The 15,168-nt window shown below is 47.4% G+C and overlaps 1 protein-coding gene across 1 annotated transcript; it reads right to left on the reverse strand.

Moving 5' to 3' along the window:
- Positions 1–3,590: 3,590 nt before the first annotated feature.
- On the reverse strand, positions 3,591–11,253 carry Asb16 (ankyrin repeat and SOCS box containing 16). The gene is made up of 5 exons (XM_027947122.2): positions 10,953–11,253; positions 8,125–8,392; positions 5,293–5,785; positions 4,815–4,928; positions 3,591–4,401 (listed from the first exon to the last, which is right to left on the reverse strand). The coding sequence occupies exons 1-5, from the start codon at positions 11,251–11,253 to the stop codon at positions 4,216–4,218; spliced, it is 1,362 nt and encodes a 453-aa protein (XP_027802923.2). The 3' UTR covers positions 3,591–4,215.
- Between the last annotated feature and the right edge of the window lie 3,915 nt (positions 11,254–15,168).

Here is a 15,168-nt window from a genome sequence, read left to right on the forward strand (position 1 = left end):
GGGTCTTCGGGGCAGTGGCCAGGCACGCCTCTGCACGGACAAGCAGAGGAGAAGGGTGGGGAATAGCTCTGACACAGCTGTGTCTAAGTGCCTCTCACCCAGCCAGGGAGGTAACTCAAATCATGTGCGAGGATGGCCTCCCACAGTTGAGGCTGGCTTTGAACTTGTGATTCTCCTGCCTCAGACTCCTAAGCCACGGGGATTACAGGCATACACCACCACACCACCGTACCCAGTTTGACAGACTATTTTAACGGATCCTTGGACATTTTAATGATGTAGTTTATGAGATGTTTATTTTTATTAACTATTGAACTTAGGCATTTTTATGCCTTTATGTACAATTATAATAGCTATCGAATGGTGAATATATCTCTAAATCCTGACTTAAATGCTTTTAGTGAATGCATTTTATTAAAAAATAGGACTGAGAATGGATATAGCTCAATGGTAGAGCATTTGTGTAGCATGTGTGAGGCCCTGAGTTCAATCCTCAGCCCCACAAAAAAAGAAAAAGAAAAAATATATACAGAGAAATGTATATGTGTGTGTGTATAATTTCAGAAGAATTCATACCCTTTATTTAAAAAAAAACTCAAATACCACAATAAAAAAATCCATCAGCTCAGTCCCTCTCCCTCTCCCCTCTCTACAGGGGAATTCTTGGTCACCAAACTTCCAGGTCTTTTTCTATTTTATTCTCATAGAGTTTCGTTTTGTTTGCTGTACATATCATATTCCAGACTGTTTTTGTCTCCTTAACAACGGTCTTGGAAATCTTTCCAAAGCAATACACATACTGGTCAGTTGGAATTCCTTCCCAGTTCTATCTTGCTATGACTACTACCTTTTGTAAAGGCTAAATTGTATTCCATAGTGTGGAACCCACATTGGGTTGCTGCAAGCAATGCTGAGATGACTATTCTGGTAATTGCCCACCTTTTATGTAAATGGGGAGCAATGTTTACAGATACTGCCAAATTGCTGGCCAGAGAAGCAACAGGATTTGCAAGAATCCATTTCTCCATCTCTTATTATCATTATTATTTTTTGGGGGGGGATATACTGGGGATTAAACCTAGGGGCACTTATCCACTGAGCCACATCTACAGCCCTTTTTATTTTTTGAGATGGGGTCTCACTAAGTTGCTGAGGCTGGCTTTGAACTTGTGATCCTCCTGCCTGTTTCCTAAGTCACTGGGATTACAGGTGTGCACCACCAAGCCCTGCTCATTTTTAATTTTTTCCAGTACTAGGGATTTAACCCAGGACCTGGGGAATACTAAGCAAACACTCTACCACTGAGCTTCATCCACCCCTTTATTTCTTCATCTCTTCACCGGCACTGCATACTACCAATCTTTAAATTTTTTTCCAAACCAGTGAGGGAATGATAATGTTTTATTTGAATCTGTATTTCCCTGGTTGCTGGTGAGGTAAAGCATCATCATTCATTTATTGACAGGTATGTGAGTGTCTACTCTCTGCAAGGCACTGAGTCAGCAATGGTGGATAAACTGGGTGCAGTAGCTCATGCCTATAATCCCAGCCAATTGGGGAAGCTGGGGCAGGAGGATTGCAAGTTTGAGGCTAACCTCAGCAACTTAGCAAGACACTTTTTTAAATATTATTGTAATTTTTATATCTTTATTATTTACTTTTTATGTGGTGCTGAAGCTCGAACCCAGTGCCTCACATATGCTAGGCAAATCCTTTGTCGCTGAGCTATAACCACAGCCCTGAAGACCCTGTCTTAAAACAAAAAGTAAAAAGAACTGGGGATGTAGCTCATTGGTAAAGTGCCTCTGGGTTCAATCCCCAGGATCTCCCTCCGCACCAAAAAAAAAGTGGTCCTTCCTGCTCTCACAGATTGAAGAAATGAAGAATTAATGAAATAATACATATTTATACATGTATCTTTAAAAACAAACAGGTTATCTTGTAGTTGTAATAGAAAAAGGGACTGAGGCTAGGGCTCAGTGGTGGAGCGCTTGCCTTGCAAGTGTGAGGCACTGGGTTCAATCCTCAGCACCACATAAAAAATAAAGATATTATGTCCAACTTAAAAAAAAAAAAAAGAAGTATTAGAAGAGTCTGGACTGGCTGGAGTCTGTCTGCTATAACAGGAAAGTTTAACATCTGAGTCTCCCAGCCAGGGCCCAGGACTAGGGAGATTTCCTTTTCTTCTGTTAGGCCTTTTTGGCTCTGTGAAACTAAAACAAAACTTCCATCCAGAAAGGAGAGGTTGCTGCTCTGCTTAACCAGGTCAAAGACTGTCTTGTGTTAGTGAAAGGGAATCCCTGCAGACACAACTCCCTGGAGAAGGGAAAGCCCAACAGGCTGCCAGAGGCAGACCCAGGGCTCCTGATCTCTGTCACAGCCACCACTGCTGCCAGACTCCAACTGGCAATGGGAGAGCCCAGGATCCCTCAGCTGAAGGACAGGAGCTCAGGCTTCTGGGCGACCCTCTGTTCCCTCCTGTGGTGGCTGCCATCTGCTGATCTGTGAGGGACCTTGTGTTCTATAATGTTTTCCTATTACCAGTACTAGTAGCTCAGGGCAGAAAACTTGGAAGCCACAAAAGAGCAGAGTGGGAAAATAAACAGTGATGGGACCTTAGTCACATTGAAACCTAACAAAGTCCATGCTTTTGTTCTATGCACAGATCATTTCTTTGCATTCACAAAAACTGGCTTGCCTTGAAAAGCTCCCTCCTAAAAGTAAGTGTACTTTTGACTCTGGGATCAGAAGTGACAGGGGGAACAGCTGGTCCTCCCATCATGGGCCCTCAGAGATTATTTTGTAGTGACTGCTATTTAAGATACCATGTGTTACTTGGGGGTGGGGAGGCCACATCATAAATGTCCTAGGCTTTAAGCATTTACTGAAATGCCTGTTTAAGGAACAGAGCTCTAGTCTCAGCCTAGTGGAGGCAGATACTGGTACTTAATAAATAAGTACTAAGCCAGGGAAGGCTACAGCTGGGATGGTCAAAGGAAGGTACTGAACTGACTCTTGAGGATCTATCTGAACTGAGTCTTGAGGATCAAATCAACCTTGACTAGGCCAAAAAAAATGTATATCAAGCAGAGGGAACCACACAGGCAGACTCCTGAAAGCAAAGAAGAGCCGGTCATATCCAGCAATGGGTAACTAGTTTACTAAGGTTGGATTCCAGGAATTTGGGACGAGAAGGGGAGTCAGGAAGCCAGAGAACATGCAGAGGCCAATGTCTAGAGACTTCATTTTGTTGAGGTCTTTTTGTTTTTTTTGTTTTTGCAGTACTAGGGATAGAACCCAGGGCCTTGCACATTCTAAGCAAGTGCTCTACCACTGAGCTACACCCCAAGGACCCCTTTTGTTGAGTTTTGATTTTGCCTGAAGGTAGAGAGAGCCACTACTGGAATGATCAGAGGTGTGACTCAAAGATTATTTCAGCATCCATTCAAGGCATGGGTTTCAAGACCCGCCTTGAGGTGACAAAGGCAGGTTGGGTGGGTGCTGCAGTCTGGCTGGGCACAAAATCACGAGCCACTCAAGCAGGAACAAACTTTATTTTTGAAACTGCCGCCAATGCCCCGTACGCTCCCGGGAAGATTGCCGACCCACGCGGCTTCTCCAGAGTCCCAACAGGAAGTCCCTCCTCCGGAATTCCCTCCTACCGCACTTCCCCAACCAATGGGAACTCTCCAGGAGTCCCGTAGTAGGCCAAGGTGAACAGCAGGAGTCCAATATTCATATGAATGCAAATCTTAACATAATCATATCATCTCAATGGCTTGCTGGCATCACCTTTCAACCAAAAATGCCATGCATCATATTACTTGGCTGTGGCTCTTAGCAGGTGGGAACAGGGCAGGCAGAGGCAAGATCTTGTCACTCTTTAAGAGGCAGAACAGGTATATGGGTGGCGGGAGAGAGAGGCACCAAGGACACCACAGTAGATGGAGGAGCCATCCAATCATGCCCAGGCAGGGGAGGTGAACATTCTTTGAGTCTGGGAACAGGCTGAGTATAGATCTTCCCCTAGGGAAAGGGTCTGAAGCTCAGGATGGCGGATGGTCATCAGGTGGCTCAAGAAGCTAGTGGAAGGATGAGCTGGTCCAGGAGGGTGTGTGAAGCACAAAGATGAGAGCCAGCAATCATTTCCCTAGGGTTGAGGACAGGGATAGATAGAAGGGGCAGGACAGCTGTGGCAGTGGCCTGTCATGGAGCTCACTGGATGCATCCCTCCACACGAAGCAGCAGGTAGTCTCGGAGAAGTGGGGGCAGTGGGAGCTGGGTGGTAGCCTGCCGACAGCGACTACCCAACTGGGCTCGCACTGCCAGTCGGGCCAGGTGCTGCAGCCGCCGCGGCTGGTTTACCATGCATAGGGCCGAGTTGTAGAAGGCTTCATGCTCCTAGGCCAGGAGGGAAAGAGGGTCAGTTGGCCCAGCTCCCTTGACTCTGCCCTTCCATCTAGGGCAACCTAGCAGTGAGGTGCTGGGCTTCTGCAACCTGCATCCACTTGGTATATCTGGAAGGACTTGGATTCATAGGTGAGAGGCCCTGGCATGGTAGGGGAGCTGGGGCTCCCTACACCTCAGGGCAGGGTCTCAGTCATGTTGGTGAGCGAGGCTGGGCAGGTGTGTAAAAGCAGAGGTCAGCCTGTACTGCAAGAGTTGGGAGGCCAGGGGTTTCACTCTGCCCATCCTCTTCTGCAGAGGGCTTTCCTGCGCCTCCCTCCAGAAGCTGGTCCCTGAGGGACAGGCGTGTGGCTCATCTTTTCTCACCATCCCCTCAGGAAGGAGCTCTGCCCTTGGGGTGGACATACCTGCCACAGCTCAGGAAGCACTGCCTCCACCCAAGTATCACAGGATGGGATGCAAGGATAGGCATTAAGCAGAACTTCCAGAGCCCGAGGGAAGTTGGCACAATGTTTCAGCATCTAGGAATCAAAAGAGGGTCTTAGGGGCTCCTTGCCTCCCCCATCCAAGGGCAGATCCAAGCTCAGCCTAATCCAAATCCCCACTCACACTCTTGTTTGGGGAACTAAGATCTGAGTTTCTCATCCTTCATCATGCTTGTTTCCCCAGCCTCAAGCATGCTCCAACCTCTTGGCTAGAGTTTCCTTCAATGCTTGGACACTGCACCCCCAACCCTCTCTCCACTCCCAAGATGGGGAGGAACCTCTGGCAACTGAGGATGGCCTTTCCAGTCTCTTGGAACACTCTCTTCCCCAGAGGCAGGGCTGCTGCAACTCAGCCCCCAAACCCTCATCCCAGCCTCCTTCCTCAGCCTCCCCCACTCACCTCAGGGCACACAGGCTGGGCCCCATAGTCCAGCAGCACTGAAAAGAGGACCTCGGGTTCCCAGTTGGGGGCATCCTGCACAGCCTGCAGAGCGCAGTCCATGGGTGTGTGGCCCGCTCCGTTGGGGAGCCAAGCGCAGGCTCCGTATCGCAGCAGCAGCTCAGCCAGGGCCCCGCAGCCGTTGGCACAGGCATTGTGCAGTGGTGTATGGCGCTTACGCCCAGCTGCCCGGGGGTCAGCCCCGGCCTCTAGGAGGTGCCGTGCCGCAGCCTCATGCTGTCGGCTGCTGCCCGGGCCCTCAGCTCCAGCGCAAGCTGCGTTCAGCGCTGTCTCCCCCTGGCTGGTGCGCAGGCCCACTTTGGCACCTTTCTGTAGGTAAAGAACCACGTGCGCCTCCAGGCCACGCGCTGCCGCCACGTGCAGGGGCGTCACCTCACTCTCCTTGGCTGCTGAGTTCACGGTTGCTCCTGCCTCCAGCAGCAGCTTGGCACACCTGAAAACAGGAATGCAAGGGCCCAAGGTCAGGACTGAGAGCAACCCCTCTTCTTCCCACCCCTCTACTTTGAGGTACATACAGCCTCATGTTCTCCAGATCACAAAAGCCCCATGACAGACACCAGAGATGGAAGGCCCCATCAGAGCTACCAGAAGCGTCTTAATTTTCACATGAAAAAATTAAGGTCTTGCACAGCAGCTAAGGACACATAACAAATTAGTGGTTGCACCAGAATTAGTACTCCCTCCTTGATTTCACCCTTACTCTTCATTAAAATGGGACCCCAAGGCCTGAGCTTAGATCATTTGCCAGTGGTCTAACATTTTGATAGCACAAGATTTTGAAAACCCATTCCTATGTGCACTATGAAACAAATTTAAAGCACATGAGGCAAAACAATAAATAAATAGAAATCTTAATATTATCTCCCTGCCTCCAAATTTGAAGACCATTCTTCTAGACCAAGCCAGGTTCATTTGGGCAAAGGAAGGTACTTGGGGACCTCCCTACTCAACTTTCCCCCTAGACAAAACAAAATTAAACAAAAAGCGTTTTAAAGAGCACATGTTTCACAGTCTCCAAGATCCTGGAAAAATTATTGGCCAGAACACCACTGCCGCAAACATGCATTATTACCCACCATGGACAAAACCAAACATGCAACAAACTAATAATGATGAAACTAAACTAAGAATCATTTATAATTAAAAATCCAGAATGGGGGCTGGGGTTGTGGCTCAGCATTAGAGGGCTGGCACAGCATGTGTGAGGCTCTGGGTTCAATCCTCAGCACCACATAAAAATAAATAAATAAAATAAAGGTATTGTTTCCAACTACAACTAAAATAAATAAATAAAGCAAGCCAGAATGGCAGTTGCTGGAAAGCTAAAAGCAGATTCATCAACCCCAGTGAAACTCTAATAATCAGGTATCCTTTCCCCAGATGGCTAGGATGCCAAGTTCAATAGGTGTTTTTCTCAGTGTCCAAAAGTCAAGTAGCAACCAGTTTTCCAAGAACTACTGAACTCATTTCCTCAGCGAATTCTAATCATGGGCTAATTTTTGTTTCTAAATACTTAATTTAGCAGCTGGACATGGTGGCACATGCCTGTAATCCCAAGCAGCTCAGGAGGCTAAGGCAGGAGGATCTTAAGTTCAAGAACAGCCTCAGCAACTTAGTAAGGCCCTAAGCAAATTAGTGAGACCTTGTCTCTAAATAAAATATATAAAAGGGCTGGGGATGTGACTCAGTGGTGAAGTGTCCCGGCTTTCAATCCCTGGTACTAAAAAAAAAAAAAAAAATTAAAGAGCCAGGCATGGTGGCACATGCCTGTAATCCGAGTGGCTCAAGAGGTTGAGGCAGGAGGATCCCAGGTTCGTAAGCAACGTAGTGAGACCCTGTCTCAAAATAAAAAATAAAAAGGGCTAGGAATGTGGCTCAATGGTTAAGCGCCCCCTGGGTTCAATACCTGATATCAAAAAATAAATACTTAAATTTAAGTAACACTTAAAATTTCATTCAATAGGCTTCCAGAAAGTGGCCATTTTCACTTTGCATAAAAGGATAAGTCTGTTGGGAAGTGCTTGTTCCCAGCCACATCAGACACACCCATAAAAACCTAAGAAAGAGTTGGCAAATTTGGATCACTTCCCGGTCCACCACTGGCCTAGATCTAGCAGGGAGAGAGATCCCCAGCATGTGGGCTGTGCAATGTCTTGAATCATTACCTGCTAGCCCAGTCTGTTGACTTGACTTGTAAAAGGGCAAATATCATGTAAAAGGGGTCAACCACTGTTGACCTTAAAAAAGGAAGGAAAAGCAAAGAAGAGGGACTGATGGTGAGGCTGGGAAACATGGCTAGATGTTTCCTGGTGCCTTTCTTAATCTGACTATAGAGGATTCACAGGGAATTTGAAACTAGAATTGGAACAGGGTTTTTCCCAAAAGAAACAAGGCTTCTGCCTCCTGAGTTTAACACATGTGATATTGGACAAGACACTAAATCTTTCTGAGCCTCAATTTTCTCATTCATAGACTGAGGCCTGTCTGCAGGTTGTTATGAAGATGTATATGGCAGTGGCTCACGCTAGCAATCCCAGTACTCAGGAGACTAAGGCAGGGGATCCTAAGTTTGAGGTCAGACTGGGCAACTTAGCAAGACCCTATCTCAAAAAAAAGGGGGTGGATTGGGGTTTGTAGCTCAGTGGCAGAATGCTTTGGGAACCACAAAGCTGGGTTTGGATGTCAAGTTCTTCTTGTCTTGGCCATGCAAGCTAAAGACACACATGCATACACACACTCCTGCCCAAATCATCCCCACCCACGGGCACCTACTGCAAGGACTCAGGGGTTGTGCAGAAGTGCAAGGGTGTAGTGCCCTCCTCTGACAGCACATTAGCCTTGGCACCGAAGGTCAACAGGAGCCGCACACAGTCAGTCTGGGCTCTGGCACAGGCCTCGTGCAAGGCAGCCCGGCCTCCAACACGGGCATCCAGCTCTGCCCCCTGCAGGATCAGGTGGCGGGTGCAATCCGTGTAGCCTCTGGCCGCAGTGATGGTGAGGGGTGCTGTCTGCTTGGTCTTGGGTGTCAGTACCCAGAACCCTAAGAACAAGTAGAATTGGTGGACTGGGTAAGGTGGGTGGGAAGGGCAAGGTTGGGGATACTGGCTTGTAGCTGACAGTTAGGGCTGGTCTCCCCCTGCAGAGTCCACTAAACACAAGCACTGTCCCAGGCTGTATCTGTGGAAAGGAACTCAAGGCCTGAATTGGGAGTATAAATTAGAACAGCTTTTTAGAATATTTTCTCAGTCTGTAAGAAAACATAGTATGTATCACAGAAAAGAATAATTGCTATAAAATCACAACAGCCTTGGGGCTGGGGTTATGGCTCAGCAGTAGAGCGCTTGCCTCGAGCGAGGTCCTGGGTTTGATCCTCAGTACCACATATAAATAGTTATTGGGTTCAACTACAAATACAAAAATAAATATTTAAAAAAAATCACAAACGCCAATTAAGGAAACCTTAGGGTCTTTGAGCTGCTAATGGATTTGGTGGCTCTTTTTGTTCACCTCTGGCTTTGTGGTGCAGTAGTTATGCACAGGTGGGCCTGGGCCTGAGCCTAGGAAAGGCCAAAGAACAAAAATGAGTTGTAGGATACTCCTGGGCAGAGAGAATTGGGTGGAAGTAGGCGGAATGATGGAGGGGGAGGATTAGAGGTGGAATGGGGAAAAAAAAGGATTGAGGAAAGGGGAATGATCATGTGACTGGTGTTAGATTCAAAAGTTGGAAATAGTCCAGGACTTATTTAAAAGACATTGATACTTAATATGTTATTTGCATGCTAGCAAAGTAAGTCCTTGGTTTCTCCAAATCTTTGGTAAAGCATGTTTTGCTTTTTATTAGGATTGAAATTAAAGCTAAGCCCCATCCAGGGAATAAGCTGCGGGACAAGACCAGGAGGCCCTGGGTGAGGTCACAGTCTCACTATCATGGTCAGACAGAATTTCCAGCATGGAGTGACTGTGACTCATCTGGATCTGTAAGCTCTCCCCAGGATTTTGAAGGCCCCAATCCAAGGATGGGGTTTGAGACAATCTTCTGCCAATCTTCATTGCAGTCTCACTTGAGGTATTCGGTTGATATGAACAAATCTGCTAGCCAGAATGCATCCTAGAAAAATCATTTGGCAAGTACATAAAGATGTTCATCACACTGCTATTTAAAACAGTTAAGGGAGCATGAGGCCCTGAGTTCAACAAAAAAATAAAATTAAATTAAAAAAAAAGTTAAGGGGTGACTGGGGATGTACCTCAGTGGTAGAGTGCTTACCTAGCATGCCTGCATTTGAACCCCAGCACCACAAGAAATAAATAACTAAAAGTTTAAAAAAGCTTCTTTTTATGGGGAGGGGGTACTAAGGATTGAACCTGGGGAGCTTTATCACTGAACTGCCTCCCTATTTATTTTGTAATTTTTCATTTTTAGACAGGGTCTCTCTAAGTTGCTGAGGGTTTTGTTAAATTGCTAGGACTGGCCCTGAACTTGCGATCTTTATGCCTCAGCCTCTCAAATCACTGGGATTACAGGTGTGCACCACTGTGCCTGACTTAAAGATACTTTTTTTAAAAAAATAAACTAATCTATCGTCTGTATCTGGGGGCTTGTTATATAAATCATGGTGTACACCTGCATAGAATTTATGCACCTATTTAAAATATTTTATAGATTTATGGTTATTGGCATGGAAAGATGTTACATGAAAAAAAAATCAGGTTATAAAATTGCATGTGAGGTGGGGGTGTAGTTCAGTGATAGAATGCATGCTTAGCATGCAAGAGGCCTTGGGTTCAAACCTCAGCACCAAAAAATAAAATAAAATTTTATGTGGGATGTAATTTATTCTTTTTTTAAAATTTTTTTTTTAGTTGTAGATGGACACAATACTTTTATTTTATTTTATGTGGTGCCAAGGATCGAACCCAGTGCCTCACACATGCTAGGCAGCGCTCTACCACTGAACCACAATCTTGGCCCCTCATTCTTTTGTTTTTTTCCCCTCTTAGTTGTAGATGGACACAATACCTTTATTTATTTTATTTTGTGTGGCACTGAGGGCTGAACCCAGTGCCTCACTCGTGTGAAGCGAGCACCCTACCACTAAGCTATAACCTGAGCCCTGTAATTTTATTCTATGAAAGAAAAAAAAAATTCAAATGTGTGATATGTCTATTCAATTATTTGTCAACTAAATATAAAATTTACACAATCTGTATATAATACGCTTAGAGATTATAACTTTTGGGCTGGGGTTGTGGTTCAGAGGTAGAGCACTTGCCTAGCATGTGTGAAGCACTGGGTTTGATCCTCAGCACCACATATAAATAAATGAATAAAATAAAGGTCCATCAACAAATATATATATATATATATATATATATATATATATATATATATATATATATATATTTTTTTTTTTTTTTTTTTTTTAATAATATAACTTTTAATTCTGAAAAGATACATAGACCACCACTTCCGATAGGTGGTGGCAAGGGATGGTCTAGTTTTGGGTGTGCAGGGAGAGGATGAGCCTAGATTCTCCCCCTCCCCTCCCCCACCCTTCTTTGTTCTCCCTCCTCCCTGACCTCTCCCTGGTGCTCCTTACCCTGTTCTGCTGACCAGGCCAGCTGGTTGCTCACAGTCTCCACAATCATGTTGGCAGCCTCTTCATCTTGGAACAGAGCTTGAACCTGCTGCAGGTCACCAGAGAAGAGGGCATTGTGGACAGCTGGGTCCCGGCAGGAGCGGCGAGGCCTTGTGAGTCGGGCCTGGAAACTTGAGGGGCACCTGTGGCTGCGGCACTGCTGGGCAGCTGCTCGTCGCCGATCCTCCCATTCCAGCCACTCCCGCTGCAGGCGGAGAGCACGCAGCGTAGAGGAGGTGAAGGGGAAGGTCTCCCCTGCCATGGGGAGGGGCCCGGGAGACTGGGCAGTGGCACCTGGACAGATCCTTGTTCCTCAGCGGGACTACCACCCTCGCTCTGGAGAATCAGCCTGTTTCCTCCCCCTCCCCCGTGAGCAGGGAGAAGAGCAGCTGAGACTATAAATAGGCTCTTCACTACTCTGGTAAACAGTTTGCCGAGAATCATGATCCTGGTGCAGAGATGGTGCTGGGCCAGCTCCTGCCCCATTTGATTGGTCAGCAGGTCCTCAACTGAGGCTACCTCAGGACTCCAGGACCGCATCCTCCTACATCTCTAGTGTGTCTCGGGTTGGCAAGGTCCAAGATGAGTGAAGCAGGCAGCCATGGGATGGGATGGGATGGGATGGGATGGGATGGGAAGGGCCAGGCCGACGGAGGGTGATACAGCCTCTGTGACGTTGACTAGAGAGAAGGAGCCCAGGTTGGCCCATAGGGAGGAGAGAGGGCAGATCTCAGCACAGGAAGTAAGGGGAGGTTGGGACTGATAACTGAGAAGATGAACAGCTCTTCCTGGCACCTATAGTAATAGCAATATGCATGTGGTGTGAACCTTTACAATTTAAGTCACGTTCATATCCATCTTCATTTGGGTGACCAGGTAAATAATACAGTAATACAAAACAGGTTTTGACAGTAAATGATATGGTTAGGTTAATTATCAATTGAACTCCCAAGTTGGGAGGTCTTAGCTCTGTTTTAAGATTTAAGGCTTAACAAGGAAAATCACTAGCTCATGGTCGCATGGCTTGAGGGCCAGAGCCAAGACCCCATCATGGGCCTGATGCCATGGACAGTGCATTTTGGGCCCAGCTGCTGTGACCACATGTGGTGAAGACAGTTCTGTAAGCCTCCCCACTCCCTGAGCGGGACAGTGTGGTCTTTGGTCTCCACAGACTACCCTCAATGATTACTGTCCCTCCAGCTCCTAAGGGGATGCACATGCATGCCTGAAGGGGTCAAGGGATTGACCTTGAAACTCTGGAGACTGAACTAGAGAGATCTTCTAGCTGCAAACCTGTTTACTCTGAAGAGAAGGCAGCTCTCCTTCCAGGAGCCTCTAGGGGGAGGAATGAGACCGTGAAACCACCCCAGCTGGTGTGACTGACAGGCTGTGGAAGGGGAGGGCAAAAGGACACCACCCACGGCCCACTGAAGTTCTTCTAACTCCAGAATTGGCAGGCTGAGGCTGGGCTGATGTCTGCCCCACAGTGCAGTGCGCTCTTGGTGCTCCTCCCTGCCCTGGCCCTGCCATAACCTTTGCATGGGTAGCTTTCACTTTGTCCTCTCCCTGGTCCCTGCACACAGACTAATTCTAACTCCTGTTCTCACATTCTCAGTCACTGTCAAGTTCAGGCTCTCAAAGCCTTAAAGCAGGATCAGCCCAACTTGATTGGTGTTCCTACCTCTGGTCACACCTACCTCTATTTTCCTGCCAGAATGATCTAAAATGGCAATTCACTTGTTTAAAAACTAAAAATTTATGCCAGGTGTGGTGGCACACGCCTATAATCCCAGCAGCTCTGGAGGCTGAGACAGGAGGATTGCGAGTTCAAAGCCAGTAAAAGCAAGGCACTAAGCAATTCAGTGAGATCCTGTCTGCAAATAAAATATAAAATAGGGCTGGGGATGTGGCTCAGTGATCGAGTATCCCTAAATTCAACCCTCAGTACCCCCCTCGGAAAAAAAAAAAAAAAACCTAATAACTTCTAGCACCTGTCCTCTCCAGCTAAGCCCCAGTTCCTTGGGATGGTCCCATGACATTAGCATTCTCCTCAAGGCTCCTCCCTCCTCCCTGCCATTCCTGCTCATGCCGTTTTATACTCACTCCTCCAAGCCCACTTCCAAGATCACCTGCTCTGGGGAGATGTCTCTACAGCAACCCCAGGTGCTCCAGCCTATAGTTCCAGCTACTCCCCAATCTGTGCTTCTAAAGAACTCCAGGCAGGCTTTGCAAGCACCTATCCCATGCTGTAGACATTACTCTACCATGCTGCATGGGGCTCCAGGGCACACAGTCAGTCTGGATGTGGTGTCTAGGAGCACTTGGCTCAAGGCGGGCCAGACTTTTAATGTGTAGTGCATTGAATGGAGGCCCCTACTCTCTGCCAGAGCAAACACTCATCCGCCCACCCAAGTGGGTGGCAGCAGCTTGGGCTTTTTCTGGCACTGCCCTGGCCCTCTGTTCACTCACTCTCTGCCTGGCCCCAGCATCTTGGTAGCATTCCAGGGTGGGGGATCCCAGAAGAGGAATGAGGTCATGCACAGTGAGGGCTTGGAGATCCTCAGAGAAAGGCTCCTCTATAGATGAAGCTGTGATTAACCCTATTGGAACCCATTCAGTGTTTTATTTGTCCCGCCAACGGCCAGGCTGAGCACCTACAGCTGGGTTCCCAGGGTTGGGAGTCTGGTAAGGCCAGCTGGGGCCAAGAGGGGCCCAGGTGGTAGGCGTCCCCTTTCCCCCTAAGGCACTCAACAGTTCCAACCCAGCCTCTTTTCCTGCCTCCATGTCACACAAGCATGAAGGTGCTGACTACAGCTCTGTCCCTTAGAGATCCTGTGTGTGGGTCTCCTTGTACTTAGCATTAGCTTGCTGAAGGCAGAGAAAGAAAGCCTTTGCTTCAGCCTGCCCATGGTCTCACAGGAGCCCAGAAGTGCTGGAGGAAACAGTGCCAGGAGATTCGATGCCCAGCCTGGCTTCTGAGAGCTCAGAGCCTGAAGCACCCAAGAAACCAGGACATGCAGTAGTTTGGGATGAGTCGAGGCTGAGCAGTGGGGTCCAGGACTCAGAAGTGTCTGGAGTGGGGGATTGTAGGTCAGGGTGCTGGGTGGTCTAGCTACCATGGGATAGATGGGCTCTGTCCCAGATCTAAGCTACAGAGGTTAAAGCTGTGAACTGTGGGCGGAAGAAATGCATGGTATGTTCAAGTAGGAAGACCAAATGGGAACGTGAAGGGGCAAGAGTGCTGGGAAATTAGCCCTCTCCTGCCAGGCCTAGGAGCACAAAAGCCTTCTGGAACAGGGCCCGCTTCAATCAACAGTCAACTGAACATGGAGTTTTCAAGGTGCTTGTTCACTTCTGCCTCTATAGGATCCACTGCTCTTTGGGAAAAGGAGATTAATACCTCCTCCCAGAGCAGTGCAGAGCCCAGGTCCATGGGAGGCCCCTGGCTGAGGCAGGGGAGGCTGGTGTCAAACTGGGATCTTTAACCTGCCCTTGCTTGTCCAGGAGTTGGGAGAGTTTTCCTCTCTGCCCTTCATCCCAGGAAGGAAAACAATGTTTGGTAACTTGAATAATTAATCCTTTTATGCCACACCCATGCCATTGTCAACTCCTGTCTGAAAGGTAGTATTGAGAAGCTCCAGCAATGAGGAGTTACTTGGCAAAGAAATAAAGAACTATTTGATTACAACCCAAAGTATGAAATAAATTCCTGAGTCCATACTGATATAAATGATTGAATAAATGAGGGAGAACAGACAAATTTCCTGTGCAGAAGAATTCAAAATAATATATGAAGCTCTTCTACCTTTAAAGAGGTGGAACAGAACTCCCTCCGCTGAAGTGTGCACTGTGCAGGGCGACTTCCAGCACAACAGGAAGGAGAAGGGAAAAGAGCCACTCAGCAGCGCAGAAGCCTGAACCTTACCCCAGCCAGGTGACCCAGGGTCACACGAACCCTGACAAGATGTTAGGGGAATGGCACCTTATCTCTTTCTTCCTCCCCAAAACCTATATAACCCCAGTCCAATCATGAGAAAAACATCAGACAAATCCTAACAGAGGGCATCCTACACTATGCCCAGCCAGTGCTTCTCAGAACCGTTGAAGTTGTCTAAACAAGGAAAGTCTGAGAAACTGCCACCAATAAGAGAAGCCTAAAGAGACAGTAAGATTAAAT

The sequence above is a fragment of the Marmota flaviventris genome, chromosome 17 (assembly GCF_047511675.1).
Source record: "Marmota flaviventris isolate mMarFla1 chromosome 17, mMarFla1.hap1, whole genome shotgun sequence".
Classification (NCBI taxonomy): Eukaryota; Metazoa; Chordata; class Mammalia; order Rodentia; family Sciuridae; genus Marmota; species Marmota flaviventris.

Bases quoted from the DNA above. Each gene is read 5' to 3' on its own strand.
- Asb16 (XM_027947122.2), bottom strand. From the start codon at position 11,253: ATGGCAGGGGAGACCTTCCCCTTCACCTCCTCTACGCTGCGTGCTCTC. The intron at 8,393-10,952 runs GTAAGGAGCACC...ACTTGTTCTTAG, and splicing joins GGCCTGGTCAGCAGAACAGG to GGTTCTGGGTACTGACACCC. The intron at 5,786-8,124 runs GTAGGTGCCCGT...TCCTGTTTTCAG, and splicing joins ACAACCCCTGAGTCCTTGCA to GTGTGCCAAGCTGCTGCTGG.